Genomic DNA, 19325 nt, shown 5'->3' with positions numbered 1-19325 from the left:
GGAATTCTAAAATGAAATGAATTGTACAAACTTTTAATTTCTTCCAGTTTCTCAAATTCATTTCCTAAGCATCACGCTTCATGTACTGCCACCTCTTTCCATGTGAATGCTCTCATTGATATTAGTGTAGTTTTCATATATGTGCTGACTGCAAAAATCCAAATTCTGTACCAGAACCTTGCAAGGCAGATGGCAAAGTTTCATGTTGAAAACCATTTCAAGCAACACAGTTCATCTTCCTGTGCTTCTGTAGTGCTAGCTAGATGTGGAGGGTAGTCTGAGTATCATGATGACTAGCTTTTCCATGTGTGCACACGTGAAAGAGTGACAGGAATGAGTGGAGGGAAGGTTGTTGACTGTGGGATGCCACTTTATTAGCTTTATTATGAACAAAACTAACAGATTTATTACTTGTTTCTGGATCGTTCCAGTCCATTATGTGTATGGGTAATTGAAAAAGTTCCAGTTGCCTATATAATGATGTGTCCTACATGATCACAGCCTAACCAGACCCCTATTCTGATGTTTTTTGGGCATGTCCTGGGTAGAACCAGGACAACACAGTCTCAGGGCAGTTCATCACATAGTCATAATTGTCAATTTATTGGTGTTTCACACAATTTACCACAAAGTGAGTGTTTTACACCCCCAAAGTGTAAGAAAGTCCATATTTGGAGGATGGACAGCGCTGTGGTGAAGTGAAACATTTCACCGTAAATGTGGCGCACTTTTGTGCAATTCACTTGTATTTCTATTTTTTATTCCTATTTATCCTATTTATCCCCTTTATATATTTTATTTATATTTGTCTCTGTATTTATATATGTGTGTGTGTGTGTGTGTGTGTGTGTGTGTGTGTGTGTGTTAACTGTAAAACTTCTGTCGGTGCTGTGCTTTTTGGAAATCGAATTTCCCAGAGGAACCCACCCGAGGGATTAATAAAGTTCTATCTTATCTTATCTTATCTTTTTCACTTCAGTTATACTATTTTTTAAAAGTTATTTGATGTCTAATTTTAGAAACTACTTGTTTGGTTTAGAGACTAAAAACTATTGAATTAGATTTAGCAAAATGTCATGATTAGTGTATTTGTTTATATTTAAATACATTAGTATTTTAAAAAATAAGTCGTATCATTTCATAACTTCATGCTAGATTGAGAGAAATTCAATATATATATTAGCTGAAACCATTTAAATACTATGCTGTTTCTTTCTGAGCAGCCAAATAATATGTGAGAGAAGATATAAGCTGGCAACACACTTGTGAACTCATAAGGTCATGCGATCATTTAATAGGAGAGTGATCATGAACTCAGAAGGTTAAAGTGAGAGTAAAAGTAACACACGACCTCTCTCACCTCTCATTTTATCCTCCTGAGCTGAACCAGCTAACACTCTAATCATTAGTGCGCCATGGGGTTATATTGCTGACATGGACAGGGCAGAGGAAGGATCATTATAGACCCATATGTTTCTTCGCAATAATGGTGTATGTGGTCATTTTTTGGCTATAGGGACTTTGCCTCGTTCTTTCAACTGTGTCTGCTTGGATGTTATTTCAGCCTTTCAAGCCTTTTCTTAAGCACACATTGAGCTATTTTCTTTCAACAAAAGACGTAATCAGAAACAAAGCAGATTTCCATGAAATGTGCACGATGCCTCTCATGCCCACTGGTGTTACCAGGGATTTAATGCTTTAATTCTCCAAATATCTCCATTTTTAAAAAGCTGTACAGCCAAAGTCCTCAAGAAAAACAGAACAAGATAAATAAAAACTGTTTGCTTTGGACAGAGTTTGCCTTGGTCTCTGTTTCTGAAATTAAACTGAAAAAAAGAAAGCTGATATTGAATTCAATTTGTGCAACAATTTTTGGAGGCTTTCTTAAGAAATTACAATTGATTGTTCATGCCCTTGCAGACTGTTCTGAAAAAATGCACATACAATTACAGAATGACGGACTGGAAGTTTGCAGGGTAAACTGGAAAAGCTTCTATAATAATAGCAATTATTATCTATATAATCATTCAGTAGCCATTTTTTCTCTAATATTACAAAGTTAGTATCAGGGTGAAAATAATGCATCAATGTATAGTATTTAAAGGTTGTGGCAAGTATGTATTACTCTGAGGTTTTAATTAGGCAAAGCACTTTCACTTCATCAGGTTGGCTGCTGGCTTTCCATTGGCAGTGAAATGATGAGGCAGAAGTGAGCGGATGGCTCCATTTGTTTAGACAGGTTGGCACTGCCAGTCAGTTAATTCCTAACTTTTCAGGAATGTGTATTTAAACAGAGCCACCCACCCCCCCAGGAGCATTCATCACCGCCGTCTGGTGTCCATTTGTCAACATCGGAGACGTGAGGTTTGTACGCTCGCTCCTTAACACAGCCACAGCGAGGTAGTGATTGTGTTCTTGGCCGCGGCGGTACAACGACACCGCATCCGTCATCGGCCAATGGGGCTTTGGCCAAAAGTGGCCATCATTAGTCTGGAGCTGATTGATTGGCTGTTGAGAAGTTGTTTCAGTTTCATACATCATCCTGTTGATGGTAAGCACAGGCTGAGTTGCCGGGGAAGGCTTCTAATGTGGTTTGAAGCCACAAGTGGATGAAGCTGTGAACACTGGGTGGCTTTTATTCTTGTTCATGTGTCAGAATTCTGCACACAACCATTAATTTTTTGTAGCCAACAAATTAGAACCAACAAATTTGAAATGTTTCAAAATTTTGAAAAATGCTGCCAGCTATGAGAGAGTGCATAATGTAGTGCAAATTTTCAGCACTGCACATCTCTCTTCATGGCCTACTGTACACAGCCAGAAGAATGTTGGCCTCTTCTGTTTTTTGTTTGGTCTACCACTCTAATCCAGACTGAAGTGTAGTTTTTAACTTAGTTACTTCAGTTTTTAACAAGTTTTATTTACCCTAAATGATGTTGTGGAATTGCATATAAATGGCATGCTACTTCTGGCAGATTTTGTATGTTCGCGTAACGTATATTCAGTTTTCTTCATGTCACTACGTGGTGTTACATGACACAGGAAGTGCTTAACACTTAAAATAAAAGACTAGGATGTCATTATTTCAACTGAAGTGCTGGAAAACATGCATTGTAAAAATACACAAAATGACTTACTGGCAATGTTATTCACTGACTATTTCACACACGCACACTTATGTGTCCTCAGGGGGAATTTGGAAATACATGACCCTGTGTAAAATATTAATGAAACAGAATTCAGAAAATTGTTCTGAAACATTATATTAAATTAAAATTCAGAAGTCTGCATGGGCTAATAGTGCAATAGTTTTAGAATAATGTTTCTCAGTATAAGATTGCAAAGAATTTGTGGATTTTATCATGCAGTATGAGGATTATTTAAAAGATTCTGAGAATCTAAAAAAGGGATCCAAGGGACCTGGCTTAAAACGAATATTAAATCTTCATGCTCTCGGGCAGCGCTGAAAAAAAAAAACAGATCCATTGCTCTGGGTGTTTGACTTATTGTGACACAAAAGATATGACAAAAGAGGCACCAAACTGTTGAGCAGCTAAAATCCTATATGAAGCAAGAATAGCTTGTTGGCTTTGCAAAGCACAGCAATTGATCTTCTCTGTTAACAAACACTTTGAGATTGCTTTTTAAAGAAAAGGTGATGCAACAGAGTGGGAAACATCACCCTCACATCACCCTTCAGAAACTGCGGATCTACTGGGATTTTCTCACAAAACCATCTCTAGGGTTTACAGAGATCTCTCGGTAAAAGTGCCTTATTGATGCCAGAGGTCATCGGAAAATGACCAGACTGTTTTGAGCAGAAATTCATTGCAACCAAAGTATGCAGAAAGGCATCTCTGAACACAAGAAACCTTGGAGCAAATGGGTTATAGCAGTAGAAGAACACACTGATTATCACTCTTGTCATTTAAGAACAGGAAGCTGAGACATTTTGTGCAGGTTTACAAAAAAATTGGACAATAGAAGATTGGAAAAAGATTACCTGGTATCACGAGTCTTCATTTTAGCTGCTACATTTGGATGGTAGGTTGTAAATTTGTCATAAAGAACATCCTGCCTTCTATCAATGGGTCAGGCTGGTGCTGGTGTAAAGGTGTGGGGAATATTTATTTTTTGGCTCATGACCATTATTTAAACATGACACCTGCCTTCCTGCGTATTGTTGCTCGTCATGTAGCCATCTTCTGATGTTGGATGACGTCCCATATCGCAAAGCTCAAATCATCTCTAAACTGGTTTCTTGAACATGGCAGTGAGTTCATTGTACACACACACACAGACAGTATGGACCAAAATCTCTGATGAATGTTTCAAGCACCTTGTTGATCATAGATTTATATTGAGGACTGTGATGTTTTTGATGAGACCAAAATTGAGCTGTTTAGCATCTGTCCATTTGCTATTTTTGTAGAGAAACGACTCCTCAATATGAAGCACATTAAGGACATAGAGTTGCTTAACCAGTCTCTGAACTATCCGAGGACTAACCCATCACAGGTGGTAAGCCTAGCCCTATATTTTAGAGCAAGTCCAAACTGACTTTTGGGGGGAAATTGTGTTCACAAACCAAAAATGCATATTCAGATTGGGTTAGAGTTAGGGTTTTCACCAGTGAAGACTTAGACCTCAGAATGTTAATCACGCCGGTAGCTTTGGACACTTTGCAAAGAGCAAGAAATGTCTAACAGCTGTTCTTGCTACCAATGGTTACTCCACCAGGTAGTAAATAACGTGTTCCAAGAGGATAAAATATTTCATCAACTCTCGAAACAAACCTACCATTGACATATAGACCTCACATTTTTTTGTGATTGAATCGAATTATGAATTCAACACCAGGTGAAATACTTCCTATATTATTCCCTCTCTTTTAGATCGGTTCACAGAGAGAAACCCATTTCTTTGGGGAATGCTCAAGTTGTTATTTGTCAATGTAAAGATAACATAAGTCAGCATGACTGAAAATAGAAAACAGCAATTTTGCAGAAAAACATTGCAATGATATCACATGCAGGGATATTTTAAAGGTTTTCTTTCTTTCTTTTTTATTTTGAGGCTATCTCTTTTAGAACAACGGGGCTTTTTTCAGTGTCTTGTGCTCTGCTGGTCACAAAAAGCAACACTGCAGATTTTCATTTGGGATTTCAAAGGTAATTGACTTCACCCAGTTGCCACCTGATTTTAATTAACAGTGCAGCACACTTGGTTGCAAACCTGCAATATAAAGAGTCAAACTGGAGACTAAGGTATTAATTAACATTAAGTACATCTAGGAGCAAATCAAAGTAAGTCATTTCCTGACGGTGTTTAATAGAGATTGTACATGATTTCTTTGAGATGTAATTAACTGAACAAGCCCATGAAAAAATTCTTAGTTCTTATCATGAAATGCAGACAGCAAAATTGGTTCCTTTCTGTTTTACTGCAGTGTAAACTTTTTTTTCCTGCTCCTGCTTCAGTCTTAAAGATTCAGTTTAACTCTCAGACTGGCAGAACTGTTTTAAATGCAGTTTTTGCCCAAGCACTAACAAGTCCCACTTTATTGCAGGCTTCTCCATCCTCTGGGTCATAACTTTTTACAGCCACTCATGTCTTGAGCATAATTTCAAACATTCTCACTACTGAATGTGATTATTTTATTACTGCTGCTGCTCCCGAATAACATTTAATACTGTTACATTACATCCAGGCTACTTAGTGTTTCAGTGCCATTACTAATGCATCAGTGCAGCAAGGCATTGAATTTCCTTTTTTTCATAATTACAACAAGAAACTTATGCAGTGCAAAAATTGTTGTATGAAAATGCTGCAGGCATACTGAAGAAAATCAAAGACTAATTTCCCATCGCAAAGTTTACCCGGCAGCTTTACCGCAGCACTGCCTCTGAAAAATAAACGAATGTGGGAATGGACTTAATGAGATGGCGAGCTGGCTTTATTTTTGCAATAAAGGAATATAAATAAGGCGATGAGACTTTATGATAATGACTGTTCGTGTTTAAAATAGGAGCGTTTTACTGTCCTCGTGAATCTAAACGAATATTTTACGAACTTGTATTCCTCGCGAGTTCTGAATTAAAGTTTGAGCCGCGTGATTTCAACGTGCATCTTTAATTGCAATCCACTCAGTCTGCATCACTTGCAAGTCAAGCGTTTTGCGCGCACGCAGAGTCCCGCACGGAGCGTTTAAAGAAGAGATGCGTGACTCTCTCTCTCCCTCTCTCTCTCTCTCTCTGCTATCTCCTCCTCCTCCTCTCCTCTTTGGCTTCCACTGAAAACCTTTTTTTTTTCTTTGCCGTTTCCCTTCCCGAGCAGCGCGTCCTTATACCACTTGTTATCTCACACCTTGGTCACTGCACACGAACCTTGTGGGCGCCGGAAAAAGACCGTTTTCCGTTTTCTTCTTTTTTTGACTTACTGGTTCTGCACCGGTGTGTGTGTGCGTCTCTCTGTGTGTGTCTTTCAGTATTTGCATTTTTCCCTTGCTCCTGCCGGGGAAACAACAGTTTCTCCCAGCTTTAGGGAATCATGACCACAGCAAAGGAAGGCAATGCACCGTCGAAAGCGACTCAACAGCAAGATCAGGTACGGATGAGCTTTCCTGTCACCTCCTCGCATATTAATTACACCGTTAACCTGTGCTGCCCCTCCGCTTTGCTTGGCCAACACGGGGTTTATTTGCATGACACGCTGCAGCGACTTTTTTCACAGACTGGAATGGTGTGCGGAGGGCAGAAACGTGTATAATTTGGTACTCTGAGCTCGTTTAAAGCGGTTGGACAGAGAGTCATTCGTGGAAGTGAAAGGCTAGCCGGTGCTGTCAGATCATCACCGCCGGTAGATTTATTTTACAGCCTCCGTTGTAATAGTCTTTATTATTCCGCGGTAATTATTGTGTGACTTTACGCACGGGAGACAAGGAGCAGCTTGTGTTGTCCATTGCGTCCAGTGCGCTTCACCTTGCAGCAGCAGAGCACGCAAATGAGCCCAATTAACCCAACTTGAATCGCGTTGGAAGGCCTGCAAAAGTGCGACTAATGATTATATCACTTTTAAATCATCACGTCATCTTTACTCATCTTCTGATCTTTTTTTTCCCCAGACGTGCTCGTTTTTTGTGCTCTCTTCAGTCTGCAGGCTGAGAACACTGTTGCATTTTTTTTGATGTGGTGGTGCAGGGTGGCTCTGTTCTGTTTTTATTCGCTACCTCCATCACTCAGTAATGATGGAGCATCTGCTGACCCGCCTCCACTGAGGTACCACAGCCGGCGGACACTTCAGGGAAAATCATTTTAAGCACGAATGTTTCGTGTTGTGATAACAAAGAGCCCTTTTTATCGTGCCATGTTAATGTCAAGGTTAACAAATAATGTGCCTCCACCTACAGCACAGAGCCCTTGAATTTGAATAATGATGCAAATGAATTGCTTCTTACCTACAAACGTTTAATATTTTTGAAAGTTTTTGGAATTGTAGCAAAATAAAATTAAGAAACTCATAAATTCCGTGGTGCCATTACAAATATGCTCTGACAGATGTTAGTTTGGATATCTGGACATCCAGATCCTCTAATCCTGTTGTTCTGTGTTCATTATACTGCATACAGCCACATTCAAGACTGTTTTAGGTGAATCCCTATATATCACATCTCATCCCCTCCAGCCAGTCTGTCAACTTAAACTTTAACATTAGATGGCATCTGTCACTGTTGTCCTCCACCTGTGTGCCGCACCTGTCTAATAATGACAGAAAAGGTGAGAAGGACACTTGGTTTTATCCTGCCAAGCAGACAATCTCCCCCATGCTGTGATTAAGCAGCAGACTGTCGCTCATACCCTTGGAGGCAGTCAAAGGTCCCCAAGTAGCACCCTGCGCACTGTGCACGTGCATTACAGACTGTGCAGGCACAAACATCAACATCACCAAGGAGTAGATTAGACTGTCCTGAAATTAACTGTGCAAATCAATGGAAAATGCTTCTGGAGAAACCGTGAGGGTTTTTCTTTTCTCCTGTCTTGTGGCATGGCAATTTAGATATGTTAGGTTGTTCAGGAGTGTTGGCAAGACAAAGAAGAAATGTAAAGACATCCCCTCAGGCTCTAATTAGATGTGTATTTTGAAAGGATGAAATAGAGCTGCAACACTTATTTTCATAATTATTTTTCCTCCCCAACAAATCAATGAGTTGAGTTTCCAGAAAATGGCAAAAGCCCCGTCTCACAAGTTTCAAGCTCCCAAGGTGACAACCTCAGAATATTAGTTTGGTCTGAACAACAACGCTGAATACAAAGCCGTTTCATTTTCAGCAGTACAACAAAGAGCTGAGAAACAGCTCATCATTCAAAAACTTGGAATGGATGTTTTTGCTTAATAAATGATTCAGTTGATACATCTTCTGGCTTATCAAATAATCAAGTTTTATTTTTTTGTTTGTTTTTTTCCCCCCCAAATCAAAAGTGTTTTTTACTTATCAGCTGGCTCTTTCAGATAGATGGTCCTTCTGCTCACAAGATCAGCTGAGACCTGGGGGGGGGGGCATTCTAGTCCCAGTGATCTTTGTGATAATTACCAAAAAGACCTGGTCATTCTCAAACATCAGCAGATGGCAGTTTGGGACTTTCCGTGGACTTTCCTGAGACTTGAATAGGGTAATCAAACAATGGCCTCAAGCATATTATTTTTTAAACCTCCAGTCTAACAAAGACGTGTGTTTTTGGAAACACTTTACATCAGGAGACACAGCCACTGTGATTACATGTGCTCCTGCAGTGATCCGCTGATTGATGGTCTGCTAGCAGGGCTTGTGGTCCAGGGACAGAGGATGGAGATAGAGGGCAGCTCACTAGAGATAACAGCAGCAGCTCTTCAGTAATCACCTAGCTGCAGCAGCACAGAGTCACATCGCTAACCCTCATTACTGAAACAAGGTAGAGGTTCTGAAGGTGTAAGAGGTCGAGATGAGGCAGGGGAGGCAATGCATTTGCAGAGATGAGACACTGGATTAATTGAAAGCTGTTGTCAAAATACACATACCTTTGGTGTTTCATCGCTGTCTAGGTAATGAACCAGAGTGCTGTGATTGGGGAACCTGCAGGTTTGACGCACGGCAGTTGTTGAAATTAAAATCTGCTGCATGATATGGACAACAGGGGCAAGATAGTTGTGTTTAAAGGGAAGAACAAACCCTGCTGGCTTGGTAAACACGCCTGCGCTGTGAACGGTTGCATTATACAGATTTCAGTCATTTTTCTCGCAGCCATTTGAAGCTCAGTGCGGCTTTAAAGCAGAGATCACAGCACCCAGCTTTTAATGGGTGAGACTTCTGCAGATTTACTTCCACCCTTCATCCTAATAATCAGGCCTTTTTTTCCCCCACACTCTTTGGAAACCATAGTAGGTAACACAGTCTAAAGAGAGAGACTTAGATGTGGTGAGAGACCAGCTGATAAGCAAAGCCTTCCCTCTTAGACCTGAATTTGTGTAGTCTCGTACTAGCAGAACAGTAAGGGTTTTTTTTTTTTTTTTTTTTTTTGGTGGTGGGGGGTAGGGGATTCAATGCCAAAAACTCAGATCATGCCATTGCGGCAGCTTGAGCAACAGCTGAGTGGAGCAGGCTGTGGGTGTTGAAGAGGATAGACATCTAAGGGCCAAAGAAAGAATCAAGCCATAGCATGGGTAGGATGCAAGGGCTATGATCTTACTTACTCACTCTCTCTCTCACAGCAAGAATTTGGTGTTCTGAATTAGTTATACAAAGGACTGGCCTTCCGATAGCATGTCTTTTTTCTAAGAGAGGCTGCTTACTTAGTATCATGATAGTATTCAGCGTCATGTCGATCTTAAGTGAGGTTTCTGAAGGGGTGCTGTTCTCAAATATTGATAAGCTGTTGTTCACTTGAAATGGAGCCTGTCTGCCACGAGCTGATAAATTCAAACATAAAACCTGAAGATGCTCACTTGAAAGTCAAACCGAAATATTGATGTGAAGAAGTCAGAAGGGAACACGCTCTTTTTACGATGGTGAAAGGTTCAAAAATTGTGAAATGGGTGATATTTCATTTTAGCATACTTCCTGTTGTATTGCAAAGATAAGCGTGGCTTTAATCAGCCCGTGTTTTGTTTCATTCACCTTGGTGTGGTGCCTCGGTAGCCTGCCGATGAAGAGCACGCATGACAAGTGCTCAAACAGATGTTGATTAAAGTAGCAACTTGCACACAAGACAAAGTGGTGCTAGAGTGGCATCATCTGCACTGCACCTGTATTGGCATTTGTGCTTTTGCATGAACTTTCCTGCAGAATGTGATTTCATTGTGAATGTAATGTGTATTATGTCGATTTTTCTACTTTCTAACAACTGTCACAGGTTAAGTATTCATTTGTCAGCGTGACTAAAATGTGCCAGATTAGCTTACAGTGAGTGTAGACCTGACACGTGTTTAAAACAGCACGATTACACGGCAAAATAAATTAATTTCAATGCGGTTATCAGTGGATTAGCTTGCTTGGGAGCTTGCAGTGAGGCTCAGTGTGGGGGATTGGATGGAGAATGCTAATGTAGCTTATTAGCTCTGTTTTGTTTTTGTTTTTCAGTCAAATTTTATGCAAGCTTCTATTATGGAGATGAAAATACTTTTAAAAAGTTTCCAGGTGGTTATGAGACTGAGCTAAATCTCAATAGTATGTCTTTCAAAAAAAACAGACTCAATGTTACCGGTGTAACCATTCTCCAAATCCATTATACCTTGATTTTTGGGCCACAGTTAATTCATTCGCCCAAGTTTTTATTTAGCAGGATTTTGGGAAAAAAAGACTATCACGTGCATCATCACTTGAATGATGAGTGGATCGTGTGCTAACAATAAACTCCATCATTCTGATGTGTTGCAGCTCACTCTTTAGCTGGAAGATTTTTAAACACACTTTTACCATCACTGACAGCCCTACAGTGATCACTAGCTAAAGCAATGCAAGCACAACACTTTATGGCTTATTCACATTTTCAAAAGCTTTTATTACATTTCTCATGTATTTACGCTGCTATTTCTGGCTTCTCGATTCATATGGGGGTTTCGTAAGGTTGCAATTTTCATCACATTTTTGATAGAAGGCACTGAGATAATAAATGCAATTTACTTACTTTTAATTACATTTTTTAACGACTTTCAGTAAGTAGTATGGGCAACAAGTTAAGGGATCTGCCATGCTTTTTTAGGCAAAAAAGTAAAGAATTTCTAGAAGCAGCCACATCACATCAGTGACTTTCAACCTTTGCAACAGCTGCTAATGTCTAGTAAATCATCAAGGGAGCGTATCCTGTTGTAAATCCTTAACCAGACAGTCAACATGCATTAGCAGAATGCATGTTTTTTGGGTAAAGTCATGTTCCCTGTCAGAAGCATTGTTTTTATTTCAGCTCAGATGCATTATCAATACTGTGTTTGTGAAAACTAAAAGGATAGTGTGGACAGTTTTGTTTTTTTGTTTTTTTTGGTTTTTTTTGCTTAAACCATGTGTAAACAGCTATTTTAGCCATTAGGCCCCATTTATTCTAGTTATTTGAAGACTATCTCACAAGTACCCCCTGGCAAGATATGAAGCTGCTATGCCCCAGCTGATTTGCAGCCAACGCCTGTACACTGGGATTAATAGGAAATTGAACAGACCTCTAGATTATTTCTGTGGCATCCTTCTGTTTCTCTGCCATGGGAGTCACCTAATCCTGCTGATATGTCTTTGTCATCTAATTACAACACAGAGGCAACCACAGAGAATGTGTTTTCCCACAAGTGGCTGAGCTAATCGGCTTGCTACAGAGAAAATAGAAGAGATGATCAGTGGAACTATGTGACTAACTGGTGATATGTTAGCTACAGTCTTGGGTTATTTTCTGAAAGTAGTTACGAGGCTCATCCCATGTATGTTGGAGAGCAGACTGTGAGACTGACAGACAGGTTGTTTTCAGTTTAATGTCTATTTCCATGTAACTCATACCCTCAACTATGGGCCAGGAGCTCTGGGTAGTGACAAAAAGATTGAGGCTGTGGATATAAACATTGGAAATGATCTTCTTTCGAGGGGTAATAGAGGAGCTTGGTCATTCAGAAGGGGCTCAGAAGAGATGCGCCCCTCCACGTTGAAAGGGGCTGGTTGAGTTGGTTCAGGCATCTAACTAGGATGCCTTCTGGGCATCTCCTAGGTGAGGTATTTGTGCATGTCATATCAGGAAGAGGCCTCAGGGCAGACCCAGCACATGCTGGAGAGCTTAGTCCCAGCTGGCTTTGGAGCACTTCGGTGTGTGGTGCCTCAGTAGTTGGACAGATGGAGTTACCAAGCTTCAGGGAAAAGATCTGACCACCACCTTGCTTCCTCAGTGTGATACAGTGAGAAGTTCTGTATAGGAAAACTTTTATCCACCTTCTGGCAGGCTATTTAAACAGATATTTATGAGGTTCTTCTGAAGTCCTCAGTCTACATTTTCTGTATGATGGACTTTCCAGCTTTGAGTGACTTTGCTTCCAACTAGCATACTAGAGTACATTTCATTTGGGAAATGCACAAACTTCTTTTAAAACCACACAACTGCAAACTTGGCGTGGAACTTTGCTCACTTTCACATAGATTTCTCCTGTTGTGATAAACCAACTAGCAAACATGCTGTCAGAGCAGTCAGTTTTATCACATACACTTTTTCCCCTTTTTTCTTTCTTCTCACTTTGTTGAATCTTTTTAGGGTAGCCACTTTTTAATAAGAGAGATAAGCAGAATAGCTGAAATAGATTCGGGAAAAGTAAGAGTGACAAGATTATTCAGTTTTGGAATGCTAATAGATGATAGGCCAGTTCCTCCTGTTTACTGACTGCCCTTGACTGATAAGAGGGAATGGAAGATAGATTTAGAGGAGAATTGGATGTCCCTAATGTTTGTGCCATAGTTCATCTAAAGGGCAATTATGACCAATTGAGCCGTAATGTTGGGGTCTGAAGTGGAGATTAGAGGCGAGATTGCCAGGCAGCTAGCATGGCAATTCATCATGATTGTTGTCATGATTTAAATGTTCTTTGCCGAAATGGCTTATAAAGCATGGGAGTGGGGGATGGGAGGGGGGCTTTAATACAGCAATAAATATTCAGTGTTTGGAGCAACGGTCAAACTAAATGTCATGACAATCCTCCATCTCACTAACAGTCAGTGTAGACATCGCGTGTGTGTGTGGCTTTATGAAAACACCTCAGGAGGAGTTTCCAAATAGTGTGTAAAACTGCCTCATTTAGGAAAAGTTCAGCAATTCTTTCTGTCAGGTGTTGGGGAAAAAAAAAATTTTGCTCCTTTGTTGCATTCTAATTGTGTCTCTAAGCTATGCGAGTCAGCACAGAATATGCATCGAGATGCTATTAAACAATGTTCCGCTTTTTCCTTTATGAACCTGAGTGGTCATATTTCCATAAATGAACCAACTGGCCCAGAAGTCTAAGTCATGCCTTTTTCTCCTCGCCCTCTTTCAAATTGATATAAATAAGGTAAAGGTATTTAGAATATTATTATATCTAATCTAATGTATGTTTTATAAATGAACTGCAATCGCGTTTTGAATTAGAACTTTTCAGATTTAATGGCCTACATGGAGCCTAATCTTCTGGTTAGTCATTTTTAAAAGCCCAATGGGAATAAAAATGAGAAATGTAAAACACCTTAATCAGCGGGGGGGAAAAGGAAAAAAATAAAAAATGTAGTTGTGGGACCCAATACAAGTAGAATTTCACAATTCTTGATACCAAAGCAAAATGATTATATGATGTACGTAAACTTGAACTTGTTAATTCAAAAGGAGTTGTAAATCACTGCTTTGGTGGCAGAAGACTAGTGTCACATTTTTAAGACCATTACTCACACTGAAGTTTGGCGACTTAAAAATCTGATGTTAGCCATTATTTATTTTCTTTCAGACACATGGAATATAAACAGATTTCCCTAAAATTTTGTATGTGTAGTTATTTTTTAATCTTTACTAAGATAGCATGAAAGCACAGTTAAAAAAAAAAATCCTATTTTATTGTTATGACATGTCTTAGATTACTCTGATTTTGCTTGGATCAGCTGATGATCTTTGTAGGGGCAACGTCAACGTTCATAACATAATTGAAGAGTGTTTCTCCCATCGCTTCTTTATTTTTTTTAATTTGCTTTATCAGCCACTACGAATGCCAATCCTGATGTAGCTGCAAGAATTTACCATCCAATATATCAGTCCCGCTCTACTTTTTATTTAAAATCTTAACAATACGTCAACAGAACACAGAATAATGAAATGTTAAGATGGTTGCTGATTAGTCTACTAACATTACTATGAGGTATTGTGTTAGTTTAAGGATTTATATAATGTTAGCTATTGCAAACTTTGAGCAGTGGTTTAGTTTTACAGTGTCATTGCCTGCTGTCAAAAACAAAATGGTTCCATAAGAAGGCAAATACTTGGGATGCTGAGCTTAAACTCACTCAGCTTGCATTCTTTAAATAGATCTACATGCTAGTGTTTTAGGCGTTCTATATAAAAAAGGAAGTACGAGAACCTAGTTTGCATACTGAAATTTGCGACTTTCGCGAATGCCTTGTGGCAGAGCTATTACAACATTTAGTTGTCTTCCAGATTCAGTTTTTTCTGTGCTTGTGGCAGTACTTCTTCTTCAGCATGCACTAGGGTAGACTAGACCTGGTAGAGGTGTGCTGTATGTCTGGAAAAATTGCATCCATAGTACATCCACTGCCTACAGTACCTACAGTATGACAAAAAACACCTAAATAATATCACATTTTTATAATTTTCACATTGAAAGGTATATAAAGTATCAGTTCTGGTGACATACCTAAACCATGTCAAACTAGAGGAAATTTCATTGGTTGTCAGAGCAGTGAAATAAACCTTCTGCTCATAAGAAAAATTCTACCACTTTCACTGTTTAAGCTTTTGCTTTCCTCTGCTGTGTGCTCTTTCTGAACATGTCTGCTGTGTTGAAGCAACTTAAAAAAAAAGGCAGCTGTTCATCTATGGCAAGTTTATTTTTAACACCATCGGTTTTAGAGTAACACAATAACAGCTATTGTGCTGAACACGATATGTGCACGCCTTTAGGGAGCTGATGATGATATGTAGAAACGAGATAGATACCGAGGAAGGTAAATGCAGGAAATACTCATCGCTTTTTTGCTGTTCATCCGTGCATGTAAAACCCGACAGTATTAAATCAGATTTGGAGAAAAGACCTCGACCCAAAAGCTTAAACCAGAATAATTTAGATCAAAATGAAAGAAAATATGTGCACGGACGTACAGCCAGTGATTGTGTGTGCATTTTGTATGCACCATGAAGTCAGATTAATCAGCAGTTTATCTCCACGTGCCTTGTGTGTCTGTACCATATAAAGCATGTGTGTTTCAGTGGGCAAGTTGATATGTCTTTGTATTCTCGTCTTCGTTTGTGTTTATCTGTGCCTTGCCTCAGTCCATTGGAGCTGTGTTTCCTGGGCTTATCGACCTGCTGTAATTAGGGGCCTAGAGCTGCAGAGCAGGAAGGCGATCAGGAGCCACCGTGTTCCGCCGAGCCTCTAATTGAAACGTTGAGCGTTTCCAGGTTCACCGTCGGCCCCCCTCGGGTCCCCGCTGTCATCTCGGCGCCACCTCCACGCCTGTGACAAACATTCAGAAGAGAGAGTGCTAGTCACGAATGATAAGCAGGTAATTGCCTGTAGGCTCAGATGCGAATTAGGAGACGCTCGTGCTCCAGCTTCATTGGACATGCTGCCAGGGGTTGTTTATGCCACTGTTGTGTGTGTGTGACACCTCAAAATGGTACACAGAGATGAGGTGAGCTTATCAAGTCGGAAGGCTTGTCTTATTTAGGCTCTAGTTTCTGAGTTTACACTTAATGTCATGGTATAGTTTGTTAAAAAAAATCCTCACTTAGACACTAATGAATAACAAATTTCTCCCCACTTCCCTGCAAATTGCCTGATGAGGCAGCACACAGAGCCCACTCAGTAGCCTGCAGGGGCCTGAAGACCCATAATTTGGCATCTGGGTGCTCAGCCAGTCACAGACCTTTTAAGAATGGGCTTTCTTTTCAAAGCCCGGGCCAGCCTTCCAACCAGTGTTCCTGCTGACATTTATCGTCTCAAACCTTTAGCGTTATTGTTATGAGTGCAATAATTCTTGCCGTAGGGGAATACTCACAGCGCTCCAAATTGACCAACTTGAGGATTTTAATGTGACAGCTCATCACATTATAGCGGTGGGAGCGTGAAAGTAGGCGGCCCGATACAATATCATCTTTCTCTACTTGAGAAGCATGCGCCTGTGTCATCTGTCTGACGGTCCTGTTGTCAGCTCCATCCTGGACTGTCTATCGGTTGGCATGCATCCCAGTCTTGCTTCTGCCAGCTATAAAAACATAAGTCTGAGTAGAAGGGAGGTGGTCAGAGGCGACAGTGTCAACCCCCTGCTGTTTTCCCATGCTCAAAATATTGGCAGCCATTACATGTCTCCTCAGTGGCGTTTAGTGCCCATTGCTGAATTGCTGACTTTCATCATGACATTTTCTGGGCACGCTCCAAATGCCCAGCAGCAGCCTGGTTTCTATGGAGATTCGGTTGCTCAATATGCAGCTTTGCACAAAGAAAACACACACAGAGAGATATAAACAGACAAAGTGAGTAGGGCAAATGAATATTGGTCATTAATTGCATTGCTGTCTTGTTTCATGCTATTCCTTTGATTTAGTTTTCGTCGCTAGTTAAACAAACGCTCGGCTAATGTGCATCTCATTCTGGCAAATGAGCATGCAGCCCTGATTTCAGTGTTACTGCAAATGAGCACCCAACTTTGTTCGAACATCAAACACGACAGGACGCGTGATTGGCGCTTTTGATTTGGCTATTGTTCTCCTGATATGAAAATGTGCTACAGCGGCACTTGGCTTGAATTGGCATTGCACGCAGGGTGCTAATTACCACAGAAAGTCAGTGTTTTCATAGGCTTTTCAATCCCTGTGAATTCAGCTTATAGTTTGGTGGAACGTGTATGCAGATGAGAATTTTTTTGTTGCTACACTTTGCTTGTTTGTTACTGAAATGTTTTAGTGGCCTACCTACTTATTCGCACCTGGCACGATTTATCGTTCATCTGCTTTATATGGCCAAGAAGAGATACTAAAATACTTTGTGGCACTTACACAATCTGATTGAATCTTCCGTCTTTACCATTTTCGAGATTAGAAGTCCACATAGTTCCACACAGGGTTTTCACTGTGGAGTTTATTATCTCATTTCAGTGATCCTCAGGGTGCTGTCAATTGCCTCTGAATTCTAACATCTATCCCTGCTTATATCAGTGAAATACAGGTTCTCCCACACTCAGTCATTTGTTATCTTTTTAGAGGAGAAAAAAAACTACACTCCTGGGTATTCTCTGGGTCTGTATGAAGCTTAGAAAGCTCCCCAGTGAGTTTTTATCACCAATTTTATATCAGCTGTCACTGACCCTTGAATTTGCTTCAGGACAGTAAGATATCAAAATTAACAGTTCTTGTTATACTTATCAGATTGCACTATGAGTAGAGAACACTTTCTTTTTGAAGTTTTCTGGCCTTTCAGACTTTAGGGTGCCAAATGTAATACCTTTTACTTGTTATCGCCTTCAGTAGATAATTATGATGTGAAAGTTTTGAAACAGAGGGTTATCTTTAACAACTTAAATTGGAAAAAGAACATCAAACATTAGCAGGCAAACAATGTACATAAAACACAAGGGAGTCAACTTCAAACACAGCAAACCAAAATTGAAAAAGATTACTAGTTAGTAGATTTCAAAACTTGTGTGGAGTCTTTTCCCCTTAGTGCCTGAGTCACACAGGCCCAGAGACTTTGAATAGTAAGTTGCATCAGCTGAGGTTCAGAATGTGGGATGTGTCTAAATAAAGCTTTCACAGCTTCACTGCACTTGACAATTAGTTAGAGTGTTTGTGTTTGTGGACAAGTTGCTGTCTTCCATGTAAGCTATGGGCTACTGTGGCAAAATGTTAGTGACCAAAGTAATCATAAGGAGACCTGTCAATCATAGGGGTAGCCACACCTTAAAGCCTGCTTATGATCTTACCTTTATCTTGTCTCGTAAATTATGGTTGCATTTATAGATAAGTATGGTGTTTCAAAGAACACTTACAGCTAGTGACTGGGACCATAAAATTGTTCAGAAACATCCAATAAATGGAGTCAGAAGTGGGGTAATTTCAAACTATATATTTTGTATAAAAAGGGAACCTTCCCTCCACTGGACATTGGACATGGCATTAGAGGTTTGTCTTCACTTCAACCTTAAGAGCAACTTAAAGCCCTGGTCAATATTGCAATTGTGTTTATTCCCCAACAAGTTGCAAGTTGTTGCTGAAGGCTTATGTGGGAGGCTTAAGTTCAGTTCAGTTCAATTTTATTCATACAGCATCAAATCACAATAGCAGTCACCTCAAGGTGCTTTATATTTGTAAGGTAGATGCTACAATAATACATAGAGAGAAAAATCCAATCATATGACCCCCTACGAGCAAGCACTTTGGCAACAGTGGGAAGGGAAAAACTCCCTTTTAACAGGAAGAAAAACTGTTGTTGGGGTGAAAGGAGAAGGAAAATAGGACAAAAGACATGCTGTGGAAGAGAGCCAGAGATCAATAACAAGGGAGAGAGGTCTATTAACACATGGTCTTCCATGGAAGATGCCAAATTATCTTCAAACATTTGAATAGTTCCGACTTGTACTATGCGCACTTCATAGTACAAGTTGGAACTTTTGAAATGTGTTTTCTGCAGCGATCTTTTACAACATTTACTGTCAAAGTTGTCATTCTCCATGTACAGTTTGTGCCACACCTTTTCCAGTTACACAGCAGCTCTAAGTGTCTGCAGAGACAGAAACAAATTACAGGGAACTGTGGCAGTGTGCTAGTGACTAAAGCAGTCATTAAGGTTTGCGGAGCTCCTCCCTCTTTGCAATACATTTCACCTGGCAACCAGAAACCTACTGTGTGGTCAGGGAACCAGGTTGCAATTTGGGTCACCAACCGCTCTCTTGGTCTCTGTGACTGAGAAATATCCTGGGTTAGGTTCGATTTTTGTATTTTTTATTCTTTAGGATTTTTTTAAAGATGTTACAGTGACTTAAAAATGTGTTACACTCTGATCTGTGCACTTTCACCTGATCCCCTTATGTATTACAGATTATGTTTGGTTTAAACCAGTTGATTAATATATATATATATATA

General features: G+C 39.9%; 1 protein-coding gene across 5 annotated transcripts in view; it reads left to right on the top strand.

Moving 5' to 3' along the window:
* The window catches only part of LOC102306992 (dipeptidyl aminopeptidase-like protein 6), a 250136-nt gene that overhangs the window by 124814 nt on the left and 105997 nt on the right, over window positions 1-19325 (top strand). Inside the window, exon 1 of one of the 5 annotated variants that reach the window (XM_005943674.3) lies at window positions 2039-6606. The exons of the other annotated variants lie outside the window; for them this stretch is intronic. Coding sequence (XP_005943736.1) covers window positions 6550-6606 — 57 coding nt within the window. The 5' untranslated portion in view covers window positions 2039-6549. Of the gene's footprint in view, window positions 1-2038; window positions 6607-19325 lie in introns of those variants that run through there. 5 annotated transcript variants of the gene reach the window in all.

The sequence above is a fragment of the Haplochromis burtoni genome, unplaced genomic scaffold (genome assembly GCF_018398535.1).
Source record: "Haplochromis burtoni strain Fernald_Lab_line unplaced genomic scaffold, NCSU_Asbu1 Contig_101, whole genome shotgun sequence".
Classification (NCBI taxonomy): domain Eukaryota; kingdom Metazoa; phylum Chordata; class Actinopteri; order Cichliformes; family Cichlidae; genus Haplochromis; species Haplochromis burtoni.
This window is presented reverse-complemented; position numbering and strand designations above follow the sequence as displayed.